The sequence below is a fragment of the Elephas maximus genome, chromosome 25, assembly GCF_024166365.1.
Source record: "Elephas maximus indicus isolate mEleMax1 chromosome 25, mEleMax1 primary haplotype, whole genome shotgun sequence".
NCBI lineage: Eukaryota > Metazoa > Chordata > Mammalia > Proboscidea > Elephantidae > Elephas > Elephas maximus.
Genome location: NC_064843.1, coordinates 26,440,292 through 26,456,627, shown reverse-complemented (window position 1 = coordinate 26,456,627; position 16,336 = coordinate 26,440,292). Strand labels below are relative to the sequence as shown.

General features: G+C 44.2%; 1 protein-coding gene across 3 annotated transcripts in view; it reads right to left on the bottom strand.

Moving 5' to 3' along the window:
• PTPRT (protein tyrosine phosphatase receptor type T) overlaps window positions 1-16,336 on the bottom strand; it is a 1,296,550-nt gene that overhangs the window by 930,147 nt on the left and 350,067 nt on the right. For all 3 annotated transcript variants that reach the window (XM_049868705.1, XM_049868707.1, XM_049868708.1), the window contains exon 2: window positions 11,441-11,566. In XM_049868705.1, coding sequence (XP_049724662.1) covers window positions 11,441-11,566 — 126 coding nt within the window. The remainder of the gene's footprint in view (window positions 1-11,440; window positions 11,567-16,336) is intronic.

Here is a 16,336-nt window from a genome sequence, read left to right as displayed (position 1 = left end):
TCTCCTTTGGTCTTCCTTATTCATTGTCCAGACTTTGTACGCGTACCACATATAAATTACATGACCTTGGACCAGTCACTTCACCTCCCTGGGACTCAGTTTTCTCAAAACTAGAGGAAATGGTATCTCTGAACTCCTAAGTTGGAAGATTAGATGAAATGATGTATGAGAGAATATCTAACCCAGTTTTGGTTACAGTGGTGTTACGTACTGAATTGTGTCCCCAAAAAGATATGTTGAAGTTCTAACTCCTTGCACCTATCAATGTGACCTTGTTTGGAAATAGGATCTTTGAAGATGTTATCAGTTAAGCTACCATGATGTCATACTGGAGTAAAACCTATTAAAATAACCCACTGCTGTTGAGTCTATTCTGACTCATAGCAACCCCATCGGACAGAGCAGACTTGCCTCATAGGGTTTCCAAGGCTGTAAATATTTACAGAAGCAGATTGCCACATCTTTCTCCCACAGAGCTGCTGGTGGGTTTGAACTGTCAACTTTTCAGTTAACAGGTAACAGCTTAACCACTGTACCACCAGGCTTCCTCCAATAATAACAGCATTGTCTGACATGGTACCCATTGCCATCGAGTCAATTCCAGCTCATGGTAAGCCTAATCCAATCTGAGTGTTGTCCTTATAAAAGAGTAGAAGAGATACAGAGACACACACAGAGGAAGGACGGCAATGTGAAGATGTGTCTATAGTCAAGGAAGGCTTGGGGCTACCAGAATCTGGGAGAGACAAGGCAGGATCTTCCCCTAGAGACTTCAGAGGGACCATGGTCCAGTTGATACATCGATTTGGACTTCCAGCCTCTAGAACTGTGAGACAATACATTTCTGTTCTTACAAGCCACCCACTTTGTGGTGCTTTGTAACAGCAGCTGTAGGAAAGTAATACAAGTGGGTACACAGTAATGGCAGGTTCCTTAAAAGAAAATGTTCCAACACCTGCAGTATTCCTGTGTGCGTTCTAATGTGAAACAGGTGGCCTGGGCAGGTGATTTGCCAGGTATAGAGGAGTGATTGGCCCCAAACCCTCACTGTACGAACATCAGCTGGAACAAAGCAGGAACACACATCCAGGTCCAGGGGCATGAAGGTGAAGGCCATTAGCCAGTGCCTGGAGCCAGTGCTTGCAGCCACGGCGCGCTGGTGTACTGAGATGTCGGCGTCTGTAGGCGTGCATGCCCGTGTGTTTGGTGCCCTGGATTTCCCCGACTGCTGCCCCTTCCAGAAGACAGCCAGACTCCTTATGCTTCTCTACTCCAGAAACTGCTTGTATCAAGATTTCCTCCTTTCTTGTGTAAAATCTAAACTCACTGAAGAAATTATGCAACAGGTACAAAAAGGGCTGGGCCAAGAGAGGTGTGCTTTTGAGGGCTGAGAAGGTGAGGGTTGAAGTTCCCCCATCCTGGGAAGGGCTCCTGGAAGGGCCTGTTGGCCCCACATTGCTTAAGGGGCAGTACTTGAGAAGGGAGCAGGTCCTAGAAGAGATGCTGGGTGGTGCGTCTGGGTTGGCTGGGCCGGGGACAAGGGCTCCAAGCCTCACTAAAGGGAACTGAGCTCCAGGCTGGGAAAGAAGCAGCAGATCTGAAGGAACCTCAAAAGATACAGCAGTGCGCTTGCCAGAGGAAATCACGAGAGTCATCTTAGTCCCTGGGACATGCATAGTACCTTAGGGAAGGGTTTTACCTTTAGGAATTCCAGGGTGGTACAAATGATTAAAGTGCTACGTTGCTAACCAAAAGGTTGGAGGTTCAAGTTCACCCAGAGGTGCCTTGGAAGAAAGGCCTCACAATCTACTTCCTAAAAACCAGCCATTGAAAACCCTATGGAGCACAGTTCTACTCTGACACACGTGGAGTTATCATGGGTCAGAATCAACCTGACAGCCGGTGTGGGGGGCCCTAACAATGACTTTAAGGTTTAACATCACAACTCCGGAGGTCCCGTATCTGATTCAAGTTGATACAAAGAAGAGAAAAAAATTCAGTATTTCTTCTGCACCTACTTCATTCCCAACACTTAAAGTCCTAAAAGCTTTACCAAAAAACCAAACAAGTCGCCATCGAGTTGATTCCAACTCATAGCGACCCAATAGGACAGAGTAAAACGGTCCCATAGGGTCTCCAAGGAATAGATGGTAGATGTAAACTGCTGACCTCTTGGTTAGCAGCCATAGCTCTTAAGCTTCAGAAAGAAAAAAAAAAAAAGTCTCCAAGTCCTCTTACCTCTAGCTTCAGTTCTTTTAAAAGGACACCTAGAGGAAACAACCCAAGTGTCCATTAACAGATGAATGGATAAACAAATGTGGTATAGACACACAGCAGAATATGGCCCAGCCATAAAGAGAAATGGAGCCCTGATATGTGCTACGATATGGATGAACCTTGAAAAATTATGCTAAGTGCAAGAAGCCAGACACAAAAAGACAAATATTGTATGGTACCACTTACATGGAATATCTAGAATAGGTAACTACATACAGAACTAAGTTTTTGTTTTGTTTTGTTTTTACCAGGGGCTAAAAAAGGGGGGAAATGAGGAATTATTACTTCAGGGGTACTAAGTTTATATTTCGGGTGATAAAAACCATTTGGAAATGGATAGTGGCGATGGTTGTACAACATGGCGAATGTAATTAATGTCACTGAAGCATACACTTACAAGTAGTTCCTATAGCATATGTTTTGTTATATGTATCTTACCACAATAAAAAATTTTTCAAAAGAAAAAAAGGTGGGGGCACTTACAGCTTCCTTCAGCCCTGAAGACACCCTCCTGCTGTGTCCCGGACTGCCCCCCAGGGTTGCCTATCTGGAAATCCATGTGATAGAGGGGTAAGGTAGGCCAGGAAGCAGTGGTAGCTACAGTTAGTTACCTGGACAGGATAGAGGCCTGAAAGTAGGTTTGTGGGTATAGTAACCCCGTTCCTCCTCGGGGACAGCCTCAATAAAGATGAGGTGGGGGGAGCAGCTCTGAAGCCTAGAATGCTAGCCTGAGGACTTTTCTGATAGAGAGGGATGAAAAAAAGAGTATGACAGGGGTTCCTGCATAGCATTCAGTTAAGGAGCTGAGATGGAGCAGGCAGGTGCTCTAGCCCTCAGGCAGCAATGCATCCTGGTTATTTAAAAGCCTCTCTGGGCCCCTCTGGGACTCACGGCAGACCACCTGCTCAGAGGTTCCAGTTTATAAAGCAGCATTTGGCAGGAGATGAGCTTGAAGGATGGGTGAAGGCTCTAAGGTGGACTTAGTACCAGAGACTGAAAGAGCCAGAGAAGAGCTTCAGAGGAGAGCTGAGGGGAACCTGCATTGACATGAGCCCTGCTGTGTGCAGACACGTCCTATTCTCACAGGATCATCCCATTCAACTCCCACTGTGTCTCCATGGTAAAGACGGGGAAACCAAGAGAGATAGTTTAAGGCTGCAGGGTCACTCAGCTCTGGAGTAGGACTAGAATAAGCTGCTCTGTAAACACGTCTGTGATAAGGACTTTGAGAGAAAAGAACCAGGTGCTGTGAAAGAGAATGGTGAGCAGGTCCCTCTTTAGACAGATCAATGAGGGAAGAACTCCCTGAGGAGTCTGAGCTGAGACCTGAAAGAATCAGCCAAGTGAAGAGTGAAAAAAACATCCTAGTAAGAGACAACAGCATGTGCAAAGGTCCTGAGTCAGGAAAGAATCAGGCGTGTCCAAGGAACTGAAAAACAGCCAGGAGCACACTAAAAGAGGAGGAGAAGGGCTCAGAGAAAATGCTAGGTCATGTAGGACCTTGCAGACTGTGGTTAAGAATTCTTATTTTATCCTATGTACTTGGGGAAGCCACCAGAGAATTTTAAGGGTCCAAATAACACAGTCTGATTTATCCAGAGCTGAGCACAGAGACCGCCACATGGAAGGGGGATCAGTGAAAGGATGAAAAACATCAGGATACATGGACTCAAACCACATTTCCAAAAAGCGATGGAAACTGCTGGCTTTACAGAAGGAAAAGTAAGATTCCAGCCTTTTCCCAGGAGAAGAACAAATCCAAATTCACTTTCATGCCTCTCCACCTAAGAAGCAAACCAAAAAAAACCTCACTGCCATTAAGTCAGTTCTGACTCATAGCAACCCTTACAGGACAGAGTAGAACTGCCCCACAGGGTTTCCAAGGCTGTAATCTTTACAGAAGCAGACTGCCACGTCTTTCTCCCAAGGAACATCTGGTGGGTTTGAACCAACAACCTTCCGGTTAGCAGCTGAGTGCTTAACCACTGTGCCATGGAAATTCACAGACACACCATGACAGAGCAATTTCAGGAATCATTATCAAATATCTCTATGTAGAAAAGCTCAGAAGATCATGTTAGCACAATCCAATATTTGTGAAACGACACTCTGCCGTAATGAGGAGCTGAGAAAATTAAGATCAGAAGCAAGAGTTGTTTCTTTGGGGAGAGAGAAGGGCATGGTGGGAAAAGCAGCAATGTCACTCAGCTTCCTGGAACTTTGGTTTTCTGATCTGTAAAACTGAAAGGATAGTAGCAAAGATGAAAAATACCTGGTTAATCAATTGAGCTACCAAAGGCATTTGATCAAATTTGTCATCTAATTCTTCATTTTAGAAAATAAGCACTTGCTAAGGATCATTTCTCATCAATCTACCCCATCTACCCATCTATTCATCCACCCATCCATCCATCCAACAAAATGTTATTTAGTTCATACTGGTGATTCAGTGGTGGAATTCTCGCCTTCCATGCAATAGACCCAGGTTTGCACGTCATGTGCAGCCACCGCTTGTTTATTAGTGGAGGTTGGGTGTTGCTATGATGCTGAACAGATTTCAGCAGAGCTTCCAAACTAAGATAAACTAAGAAGAAAGGCCTGCTAATCTACTTCCAAAATACCCTATGGATTACAACGATCAGATCCTCAACTGATCATGGGAATGGTGCAGGACCTGGCAGCATTTCATTCTGAAATTTCATTTCATTTCTTCACCATGAGTCGGGGTCCAACTCCATCGGCAGCTAACAACAAGAATAATATGTATGACAGACCGTATTAGCCACTGAGATAAAGCTGAGAACAGAACTGTCATGGTCTTTTTTCAGATGGAATTTATAACCTGGGGCAAAGCAGACATTGATCATACGACATCAGCTGTGATACATGCTACCGAGAAGTACAGGATACGATGGTAACCACTACAGTCAGCTTACCTAGACCCCGGGGTCTAGGGAGGGGTGTGCTGAGATGTGAGGGGAAGTACTAGTAACCCAGGAGATGGGGTGGAGAAAGAGGTTTCATGGAGAGTGCCCAACTTATATGAGCTCCTGAGGCAGGACAGAGTCTGGAACATTCTGGGAACAACAGAAGCCACAGTGAAGTGAGCACAGGGAAGAGTGGAACATATGAGGCTGGAAGTGGAGGCAGGACCAGCTATGTACACAGGGCACTGGAGGCCATGCTGGGGCCTTGGTCTCAGAGTAGTGGGAAGCCTCAGGTGGACTCCAAACAGAAGCTGGGTGGTGGCAAGGAGGAACGTGGTGGGGACAAGGACACGAGGAACAAGGAGAAGGCCTAACATGAATAGGCCTATGTTTCAGAACAGTCTCCTTGGCTTTAGTCTGGAGAATGGATTAAAGAAGCCAAGTAGCCTTTTGGGGGTTTTCTAGCTATTCAGGAGAGAACTGAGGGTGGTCTAGGCAGGGCAGTGGTGGCAGAGGTGGAGAGACGTGGGCAGATTTGCGATCTATTCAGGAGGTGAAACAGCAGAACTAAGTGACTTACTGGAAGAAAGGATAAGAGAGAGAGGTACGATCTCTGGGCTTCTGACTCAGTTATAGAGCGGATGAGGAGGGCTTTCCTGAGACAAGGAACACAAGACTGGGCACACAGGGAGAGGGATGGGTGAGTCAGGAGTTCCATTTTGGAGATGTTGAATTTGAGGAGCCTGTAAGACCTACAGGGCTTCACGTGGGCTAAAGATGAGCAGAAAGAGCACCTGTGTGCATGTATACACACACACACACACACACACACACACACACAATCAGTTCCAGATTTATTATGCCAATATGAAAAACAGTCACGCCAAACAGAAGCAGGTGTTTCTCAGTACAGGTGTTCTGGACCCTTGGGGTCCCTAATGCGGTAGGTGAGTTTACCATCTGAACCAGGACACTTGAAATTAAAGATAGCACTATAAAAAATTATGATGCAGCAACAAGGATAAAGGTTGTCCCACAGTCACCTTACTAACGGGGGACATGGGGTTGTTGGTGATTTTTCCCGTGCAAAGTAAAGTCTTTCCACATCTGAAAAGCTGAATGTTATACAATAGTACAGCTTGTACACCTGGGGCTTGTATCAACACCCAAGAGGAACTAATATAAGCAATTTATGCCCTTAATAGGAACTGGAGACCTGGTGGCACAGTAATTAAGAACTTAGCTGCCCAAAATTCATATCCACAAGCCATTCCTTGGAAACCCTATGGGGCAGTTCTACTCTGTCCTGCAAGATCATTATGAGTAAGAATTGACTCAACGGCCATGGACATGGGGCAATAGGAACTGTTGTAGAGCTATTCGGTGGCCTCCTACTTTGGGGCCAAATTCAAAATCACTGAAAATATCCTCACCTGAATATCTCTAAGCATCTTCTTTGTCTCCAGCTTTGCAGCATCCTGGAAAACCCCTTCCCCAAAGGAAGCAGAGATGAGATGGAAGCAGGCAGTGGGCTGTGTAGGTCAAGGGTTTATAAGAGATGTCTGGGCTGGAGATATAAATGCAGGAGTAACCAACACACAGATGACAACTGAAGCTAGGGAAGTGGCTGAGTTATCTACATGGAAAGAATGTAGGACAAGCCTGAGGGACTCCAACATGTAATGGTCAGAGTGAGTTGACAAAGCAGACTGAGGAACACCGTCAGGAGGGGTTGGTGGAAAACCAAGACAGCGTGATAGGTGAGACGGAGCATTTGGTTGGGGTGGAACTGGAGAATGGCCTCCTTTCTGCAACAACCAATTGTCTTTACAATTGTACCAAGGATCCTATTTATTTAGAGAGGAGAACTTAATGATCATAGAGGTTCACTGATCCTGGCTTTATCTTGCCAGGTATTGTTGTTGTTAGTTGCTCTTGAGTCGGCTCCAAATCATGGCAACCTTAGGTACAATAGAATAAAATGTTGTCCAGTCCTGTGCCATCTTAATGATGCACCAGGTATGTTCTCTGTTGTTGTTAGTTGTCATTGAGTCAACTCCAACTCATGGTGTGCAGAGTAGACCTCTGCTCCATAAGGTCTTCAAGACTATGATCTTTCAGAAGCAGATCACCAGGCCTACTTTTCAAGGCAACTCTGGGAAAGATCGAACCTCCAGCTTTTCAGTTAGTAGAAGAGAACATTAACCGTTTGCATCACCCAGAGGCTCTATCCATCAGGTACAGCACACACTAGAGTATACTTCCCCCCACGTGTCTGTCAGTTTGTCGTACTGTGGGGGCTTGTGCGTTGCTGTGATGCAGGAAGCTATGTCACAGGTATTCAGATACCAGCAGGGTCACCCATGGAGGACAGGTTTCACCTGAGCTTCCAGACTAAGACAGACTAGGAAGAAGGACTAGGCAGTCTACTTCTGAAAAGCATTAGCCAGTGAAAACCTTATGAATAGCAGCACAACATTGTCTGATATAGTGCTGGAAGATGAGCCCCCCAGGTTGGAAGGCACTCAAAAGATGACTGGGGAAGAGCTGCCTCCTCAAAGTAGAGTCGACCTTAATGACATGGATGGAGTAAACCTTTCAGGACCTTCATTTGCTGATGAGGTATGACTCAAAATGAGAAGAAAAAGTTGCAAACATCCATGAATAATTGGAACCTGGAATAGACAAAGTATGAATCTAGGAAAATTGGAAATCAAAAATGAAATGGAACGCATAACCATCAATATCCTAGGCATTAGTGAGCTGAAATGGACTGGTATTGGCCATTTTGAATCGGACAATCATATAGTCTACTATGTTGGTAATGACAACTCAAAGAGCAATGGTGTTGCATTCATCTTCAACAAGAATGTTTCAAGGTGTATCCTGAAGTTTCAAGGTGTAGCTGTCAGTGATAGGATAACATACATACGCCTCCAAGGAAGGCCAGTTAATACAACTATTATTCAAATTTACGCACCAACCACTAGGGCCAAAGGTAAAGAAACAGAAGATTTTTATCAGCTGCTGCAGCCTGAAATTGATCGAACATGCAATCAAGATGCATTGATAATTACTGCTGATTGTAATGCGAAAGTTGGAAACAAAGAAGAAGGATCAGTAGTTGGAAAATATGGCCTTGGGGATAGAAAAAATGCCAGAGAACGAATGATAGAATTTTGCAAGACCAACAACTTCTTCATTGCAAATACCTTCTTTCACCAACATAAATGGTGACTAAAAACATAGACCTCACCAGATGGAACACACAGAAATCAAACTGACTACATCTGTGGAAAGAGACGATGGAAAAAAGCTCAATATCATCAATCAGTACAAGGCCAGGGGCCGACTGCAGAACAGACCATATGCAAGTTCAGGCTGAAACTGAAGAAAATCAGAGCAAGTCCACGAGAGCCAAATTTTGATATTGAGTATATCCCACCTGAATTTAGAGACCATCTGAAGAACAGATTTGACGCATTGAACACTGGTGACCGAAGACCAGACGACTTGTGGAATGACATCAAGGACATCATACATGAAGAAAGCAAGAGGTCATTGAAAAGACGGGAAAGAAAGAAACGAGTAAAATGGATGTCAGAGGAGACTCTGAAGAATGCTCTGGAATGTTGATCAGCTAAAGTAAAAGGAAGAATTGATGAAGTAAAAGAACTGAAGATTTCAAAGGGTGGCTCGAGAAGACAAAGTAAAGTATTATACTGACACGTGCCAAGAGCTGGAGATGGAAAACCAAAAGGGAAGAACACGCTCGGCGTTTCTCAAGCTGAAAGAACTGAACAAAAAATTCAAGCCTCGAGTTGCAATAGTGAAGGATTCCATGGGGGAAATATTAAATGACTCAGGAAGCATCAAGAGAAGATGGAAGGAATACAGAGTCATTATACCAAAAAGAATTAGTCGATGTTCAACCGTTTCAAGAGGTGGTATATGATCAGGAACTGATGGTACTGAAGGAAGAAGTCCAAGCTGCTCTGAAGGCACTGGTGAAAAACAGAGCTCCAGGAATTGATGGAATATCAATTGAGATGTTTCAACAAACAGATGCAGTGCTGGAGGTGCTCACTCGTCTATGCCAAGAAATATGGAAGACAGCTTCCTGGCCAACTGATTGGAAGAGATCCATATTTATGCCTATTCCCAAGAAAGGTGATCCAACCGAATGCAGAAATTATAGAACAATATCATTAATATCACACGCAAGCTAAATTTTGCTGAAGATCATTCAAAAGAGGCTGCAGCAGTATCTTGACACGGAACTGCCAGAAATTCAGGCCGGTTTCAGAAGAGGACGTGGAACCAGGGATATCATTGCTGATGTCAGATGGATCCTGGCTGAAAGCAGAGAATACCAGAAGGATGTTTTCCTGTGTTTTAGTGACTATGCAAAGGCATTCAACTCTGTGGATCATAACAAATTATGGATAACACTGCAAAGGATGGGAATTCCAGAACACTTAATTGTGTTCATGAGGAACCTTTACATAGATCAAGAGGTGGTTGTTCGGACAGAACAAGGGGATACTGATTGGTTTAAAGTCAGGAAAGGTGTGCATCAGGGTTGTATTTTTTCACCATACCTATTCAATCTGTATACTGAGCAAATAATACGAGAAGCTGGACTATATGAAGAAGAACGGGGCATCAGGATTGGAGGGAGACTCATTAACAACCTGCGTTATGCAGAGGACTCAACCTTGCTTGCTGAAAGTGAAGAGGACTTGAAGCACTTACTAATGAAGATCAAAGACCACAGCCTTAAGTAGGGATTGCACCTCAAGATAAAGTAAACAAAAATCCTCACAACTGGACCAATGAGCAACATCATGATAAATGGAGAAAAGATTGAAGTTGTCAAGGATTTCATTTTACTTGGACCCGCAATCAACAGCCATGGAACCAGCAGTCAAGAAATCAAAAGACGCATTGCATTGGGCAAATCTGCTGGAAAGGACCTCTTCAAAGTGTTGAAGAGCAAAGGTATCGCCTTGAAGACTAAGGTGCGCCTCACCCAAGCCATGGTATTTTCAATTGTATCATATGCATTTGAAAGCTGGACAGTGAATAAGGAAGACTGAAGAAGAGCTGACACCTTTGAATTGTGGTGTTGGCGAAGAATATTGAATAATACCATAGACTGCCAAAAGAATGAACAGATCTGTCTTGGAAGAAGTGCGGCCAGAATGCTCCTTAGAGGCAAGGATGGTGAGACTGTGTCTTACACACTTTGGACATGTTGTCAGGAGAGATCAGTCCATGGAGAAGGACATCATGCTTGGCAGAGTACAAGCAAAGAGGAAGACCCTCAACCAGGTGGTTTGATACAGTGGCTACAACAAAGAGCTCAAACATAACAATGATTGTAAGGATGGCTCAGGACCAGGCAGTGTTTCTTTCTGTTGTGTATAGGGTGGCTATGAGTCGGAACGAACTCAACTGCACATAACAACAACAACAACAAAGAGTATACTTCTCCCGGATTTCCCTTCCCTAGAATATATCAAGTATAATTCATAGGTCTATCTCACACAGGCATCCATCAAGAGCGTACATCCATCAAGACTTCAGCTCATTTGTTAAAGAATATGCTTGGCATTCAGGGCATTAACTTTAAGGACTTACATTCTGACTCCAGAAGTTTCCCTGCATATATACAAGCTGTGTCTATGTGGCCTGGAAGATAAGGAATGATTTCAGTTCTTCAGAAGCTCTTTCTTCCCTTAAAAACCCACTACTATCAGGCTCCCAGAGCATAAGGCCCAGGAATATAGCTAAAGTCCCTGGGTGGCACAACACTTAAACACTCATCTACTAGCTGAAAGGTTGGTGGCTTGAACGCACCTAGAGGAGCCTCAGAAGACAGACCTGGAGATACGTTTCCAAAAGGTCACTGCCTTGAAAACTCTATGGAGCAGTTCTACTCAACACATACAGGGTCACCCTGAGTTGGAATCAACTCAGTGGCAACTAGCAACAATGTAGCTAAAGTTCAACAAAGCTAAAAGAAAGCCTGTCAAGGAGACGTGTGACTTCTACAGCATCTCTAAGAATTCATCCAGCCTTGGTGTGAACACCTCTGGTGATAAAGAACTCGCTACCTTCAGCGTTATCCATTGCCTTCTCAGAGAGCTCAAACAGTGAGACAGTTCTTCCCCATGAGCTATGATAAAAGTCAACCGTCCCCATCACAACACCAGACACAGTGGGTCACGTACCTGTGGGTACCGCGGGGTCCAGCATTGGCTTTTCCCAGGTGTTAATCTGCTCCCAGGTGAACCCATTGGTCCCCAGAGCCACGCTGTAACCACAGTTGCTGTAGTGCTCATCAAAGGAACAGCCGCCTGGGGACAAAAGAGATATGTGTAAATACATCCCCATATCTGAGGCGTGGTTTGTCACCCTTGTCGCATCAGCTCTTCATTTACAGCTTTGGATTTTAAACTTGGTAGAAGATTTAAGAAAAAAAAAAAAAAGCAAGCAAATTGGATTTTTATATTTGCTTTGGCACTCAGGTAAGGTGCTGGCATCTACAAGCCCTCCTATTTTAAAAAGTTAATAAGGTTAGTTACATTGATTTCAATCTTCCCTCCTGAGAAAGTAAACAATGACGTCTCTTTCTAAGGAGAAAAAAATGAATGCCAGGGCATGCCTGTATAATTGCTTCCTGTAGAACAGAGCAATGCCATCAGACACCAGAATGAGCACCACCTTTGGAGTCTAGCAAAGCCAAACACAAATCTCAGCTTCACAAAGCCGTGTGGGCTCAGGACCAGATGCATAACCAGTCTGGGTCTCAGTTTCCTTACCTGTAACATAAAAAGAAATCTCTATCTTCCAGAAATACTATGAGGGTAAAAAGGATAACATATGAAAAGTCACTGTCACAGACTTAAGTGCCCAGTGTCCACCTCCTTCCCTCTAAAAGCAGCCTGAAAATAATTTTTTTTGTGAAGTGAAAATCGAGTTTGTGAAGAATTAAGACAGTCAGGTACCTACAACATGATAAAGTCAACACTGGCATGTTTAAAACTGCTTCACTTAACAATACTTTAAAGTTCAAGAGGGCCACCATTTTGCAACAACTTGTGTCACATTTTGACAGGAATTTACTGAGCTCATACTATGGAGCTATATGACCCCCCAGAGTGACTACAGTGTCACCAGGAAAATCAGAGAGACACACTGAGAGAGATGCGGAGTACAGAATTTGGGCAGAGTCAGAGCTGCAACTAAGAAGTGCTGTCTGTCCTGAGAAACAGAGCCCACTCTACCCTGGAGGAGGAGGAGGGAGGAGACGTGGAGAAGATATGAACAGGGCTTTGAAGGACAGCAACATTTGCATGGGCAGCAAGTAGAAGGAGGATATTCTGGGGTATTATGGATTAAATTGTGTTCCCCAAAAAGCTACACTGAAGTCCTAACTCCTGGCACCTGTGAATACGGCTTTGTTTGGATATAGGGTCTTTGAAGATGTTATCAGTTAAGTTAGCAGGAGGTCACAATGGAGTTGGGTGGGTTCTAATCCAGTATGAGTGGTGTCCTTATACAAGAGACAGGACACACAGAGAGACACAAAGGGAAGAAAGCCTTTGATGACAGAGATCGCATCTACAAGCCAAGGAACGACAAGGATTGTCAGCCATCACCGGAAGCTAGGAGAGAGATATGGAACAGATTGTCCCTTAGACCCTCAGAAGGAATGAATATAGCCGATATCCTGATTTTGGACCCATAACCTCCGGGGCTATGAGACAATACATTTTTGTTCTTATAAGCGATCAATTTGCAGTGCTTTGTTATGGTAGCCCTATGAATCTAAACCACATGGCATCCAGTTTGACACACAAAGGCAGGGAGGCAGAACCAGGAGGATTCTACAGCAGCCTCCTGACAGGTCTTCCCGACCCCCAGCACACACACCCCGGTCCTTCCTTGTCTCCCTGATTCTCAGATCTCATCACATTACCATGCCCCTCCTATAAACAGCCATTGGTTCTCCATCACCCACAGAACCACATCCAAACCCAGCCCGATTCAGGAACCCCCCATGCGAGCCCTGCGCACACAGTCTCATGTAGCATCATACCACTGTCTCTACCAGCTGTAGTGGACAAAAACCCCTTCTCTACACCCCCAAACCAGGGATTTCCTGTGGAAGTCCTGTCGAAGAATATGATACAGAATATAGTCCAGACACCACTGCAGAAAACCTGGGAGGTCAAAGCTTTCTCCACTTTTCTCTCTTGGTAAGTATAGAAACCCAGAAAACTTGGCCTTTAGTATCACAATGAGTCTTGGACTGGGCAAAGGAAGACAGGATCTATTTTGGTGGTGCAGGGAGTAGAAGGTGGGGTTTGAGTTGAGAGTATGAAATTGCTTTGAGGGATTATATGTAGACAAGAAGGAGAGGGAGAGAGAGGCCGAAGAAACACAACGAAAAGCCGAAATCTACAGAAGGTTATGTCCAATGAGAAATGTCCTCTGATGGGAAGTAGGTGATGCTTTAGAAGGAACTGTCATATCTTTTTACTTTCATTTATTCATTCAGTAACTTGACAGTTATTTAACTGAGCACTTAATGTAGACCACACACAGTCCCCAGGACAGGGTATACAATAGTTCATAAAACAGACATGGTATCACTGCTTAGTGAAACCAAATGACAATAAATGAACTAATAAATAATCACACACTTTAATATGTGCTATGAAGGCAGAAGTTGGGGCTGAGAGGAATGGAGTGGTCTGGGGGAGCTTTTCTGACCATGACTTCGAAATGGTGTCTGTGCTGTAATGACCTGCCGCTACACTCAGCTCAGCGAAGAAAGTCAGCTACACAAAACAGCCAAGTGTCAGTGGTGCTCTAGGGAACCGAAAGAAGAAGAGCAATGACCATTGTGGACTGACAAGGGTCAACAGACAGGAAGTCACAGGAGACAAGACGAAAGGTTAGGAATAGATGGAGGAGATACACTCCACATACACTCGACAAGAATAACCTTTGAAAGGCAAGAAAAGCAAGAAGAGAGGCCAAAAATCAACCACCTTCCATTAGAAGCTAAGCTTCGGAATGGCTGGGAACACTTCTTCTTGTTAGGTGCCGCCGAGTCAGTTTGGACTGATAGTAACCCAATGTAAAACAGAACAAATCACTGCACAGTCCTGTGCCATTGTCATAACTGTTTCTTTGTTTGAACCCATTGTTGCAGCTACTGTGTCAACCCATCTCACCGAGGGTCTTCCTCTCCTTTACTGACCCTCTACCTTACCAAGCATAAAGTCCTTCTCCAGGGACTGATCCCTCCTGATAACATACCCACAGTACATCTGAGAAAGTTCTCACCATCTTCACTCTAGAGAACATTCTGACTGTACTTCTTCCAAGACAGATTTGTTCATTCTTCTGGCAGTCCATGACATATTCAGTATTCTTCGCCAACTCCATAATTCAAATGCATCAATTCTTCTTTGTTCTTCCTTACTCATTGTCCAGCTTTCGTATATATATGTTGTTCTTATTCTTGTTAGGTGCGTCGAGTCGGTTCCGACCCATAGCAACCCTATGCACAACAGAACGGAAACACTGTCCAGTCCTGAGCCATCCTTACAATCATTGTTATGCTTGAGCCCATTGTTGCAGCCACTGTGTCAGTCCACCTCGTTGAGGGTCTTCCTCTTTTCCGCTGACCCTGTACTTTGCCAAGCATGATGTTCTTCTCCAGAGACTGATGCCTCCTGACAACATGTCCAAAGTATGTAAGACGCAGTCTCGCCATCCTTGCTTCTAAGGAGCATTCTGGTTGTACTTCTTCTAAGACAGATTTATTCATTCTTTTGGCAGTCCATGGTATATTCAATATTCTTCGCCAACACCACAATTCAAAGGCATCAATTCTTCTCCGGTCTTCCTTATTCATTGTCCAGCTTTCAATTGTCCAGCTTTCACATGCATATGATGCAATTGAAAATATCATGGCTTGGGTCAGGCGCACCATAGTCTTCAAGGTAACATCTTTGCTCTTCAACACGTTGAAGGTGTCCTTTGCAGCAGATTTACCCAATGCAATGCATCTTTTGATTTCTTGACTGCTGCTTCCGTGGCTGTTGATTGCGGGTCCAAGTAAAATGAAATCCTTGACAACTTCAATCTTTTCTCCATTTATCGTGACATTGCTCATTGGTCCAGTTGTGAGGATTTTTGTTTTCTTTATGTTGACATGCAATCCATACTGAAGGCTGTGGCCTTTGATCTTCATTAGTAAGTGCTTCAAGTCCTCTTCACTTTCAGCAAGCAAGGTTGCATCATCTGCATAACGCAGGTTGTTAATGAGTCTTCCTCCAATCCTGATGCCCCGTTCGTCTTCATATAGTTCAACTTCTGGGATTATTTGCTCCACATGTCTGTCAGTTTGTTCTACTGGGGGGGCTTGCATGTTGCTGTGATGCCGGAAGCTATGTCACAGGTATTGAGATATCAGCAGGGTCACCCATGGAGGACAGGTTTCAGCTGAGCTTCCAGACTAAGACAGACTAGGAAGAAGGACTAGGCAGTCTACTTCTGAAAAGCATTAGCCAGTGAAAACCTTATGAATAGCAGCGGAATATTGTCTGATATACTGCTGGAAGATGAGCCCCCCAGGCTGGAGGACACTCAAAAGATGACTGGGGAAGAGCTGCCTCCTCAAAGTAGAATAGAGTCGACCTTAATGACGTGGATGGAGTATTGCTTTCGGGACCTTCATTTGCTGATGAGGCATGACTCAAAATGAGAAGAAAAAGCTGCAAACATCCATGAATAATCGGAACCTGGAATGTAGGAACTATGAATCTAGGAAAATTGGAAATCATCAAAAATGAAATGGAACACATAAACATCGATACCCTAGGCATTAGTGAACTGAAATGGACTGGTATTGGCCATTTTGAATCGGACAATCATATAGTGTACTATGCTGGGAATGACAGCTCGAAGAGGAATGGTGTTGCATTCATCGTCAACAAGAACATTTCAAGATCTATCCTGAGGTATAATGCTGTCAGTGATAGGATAAAATCCATACGCCTCCAAGGAAGACCAGTTAATATTACTATCATTCAAATATACACACCAAC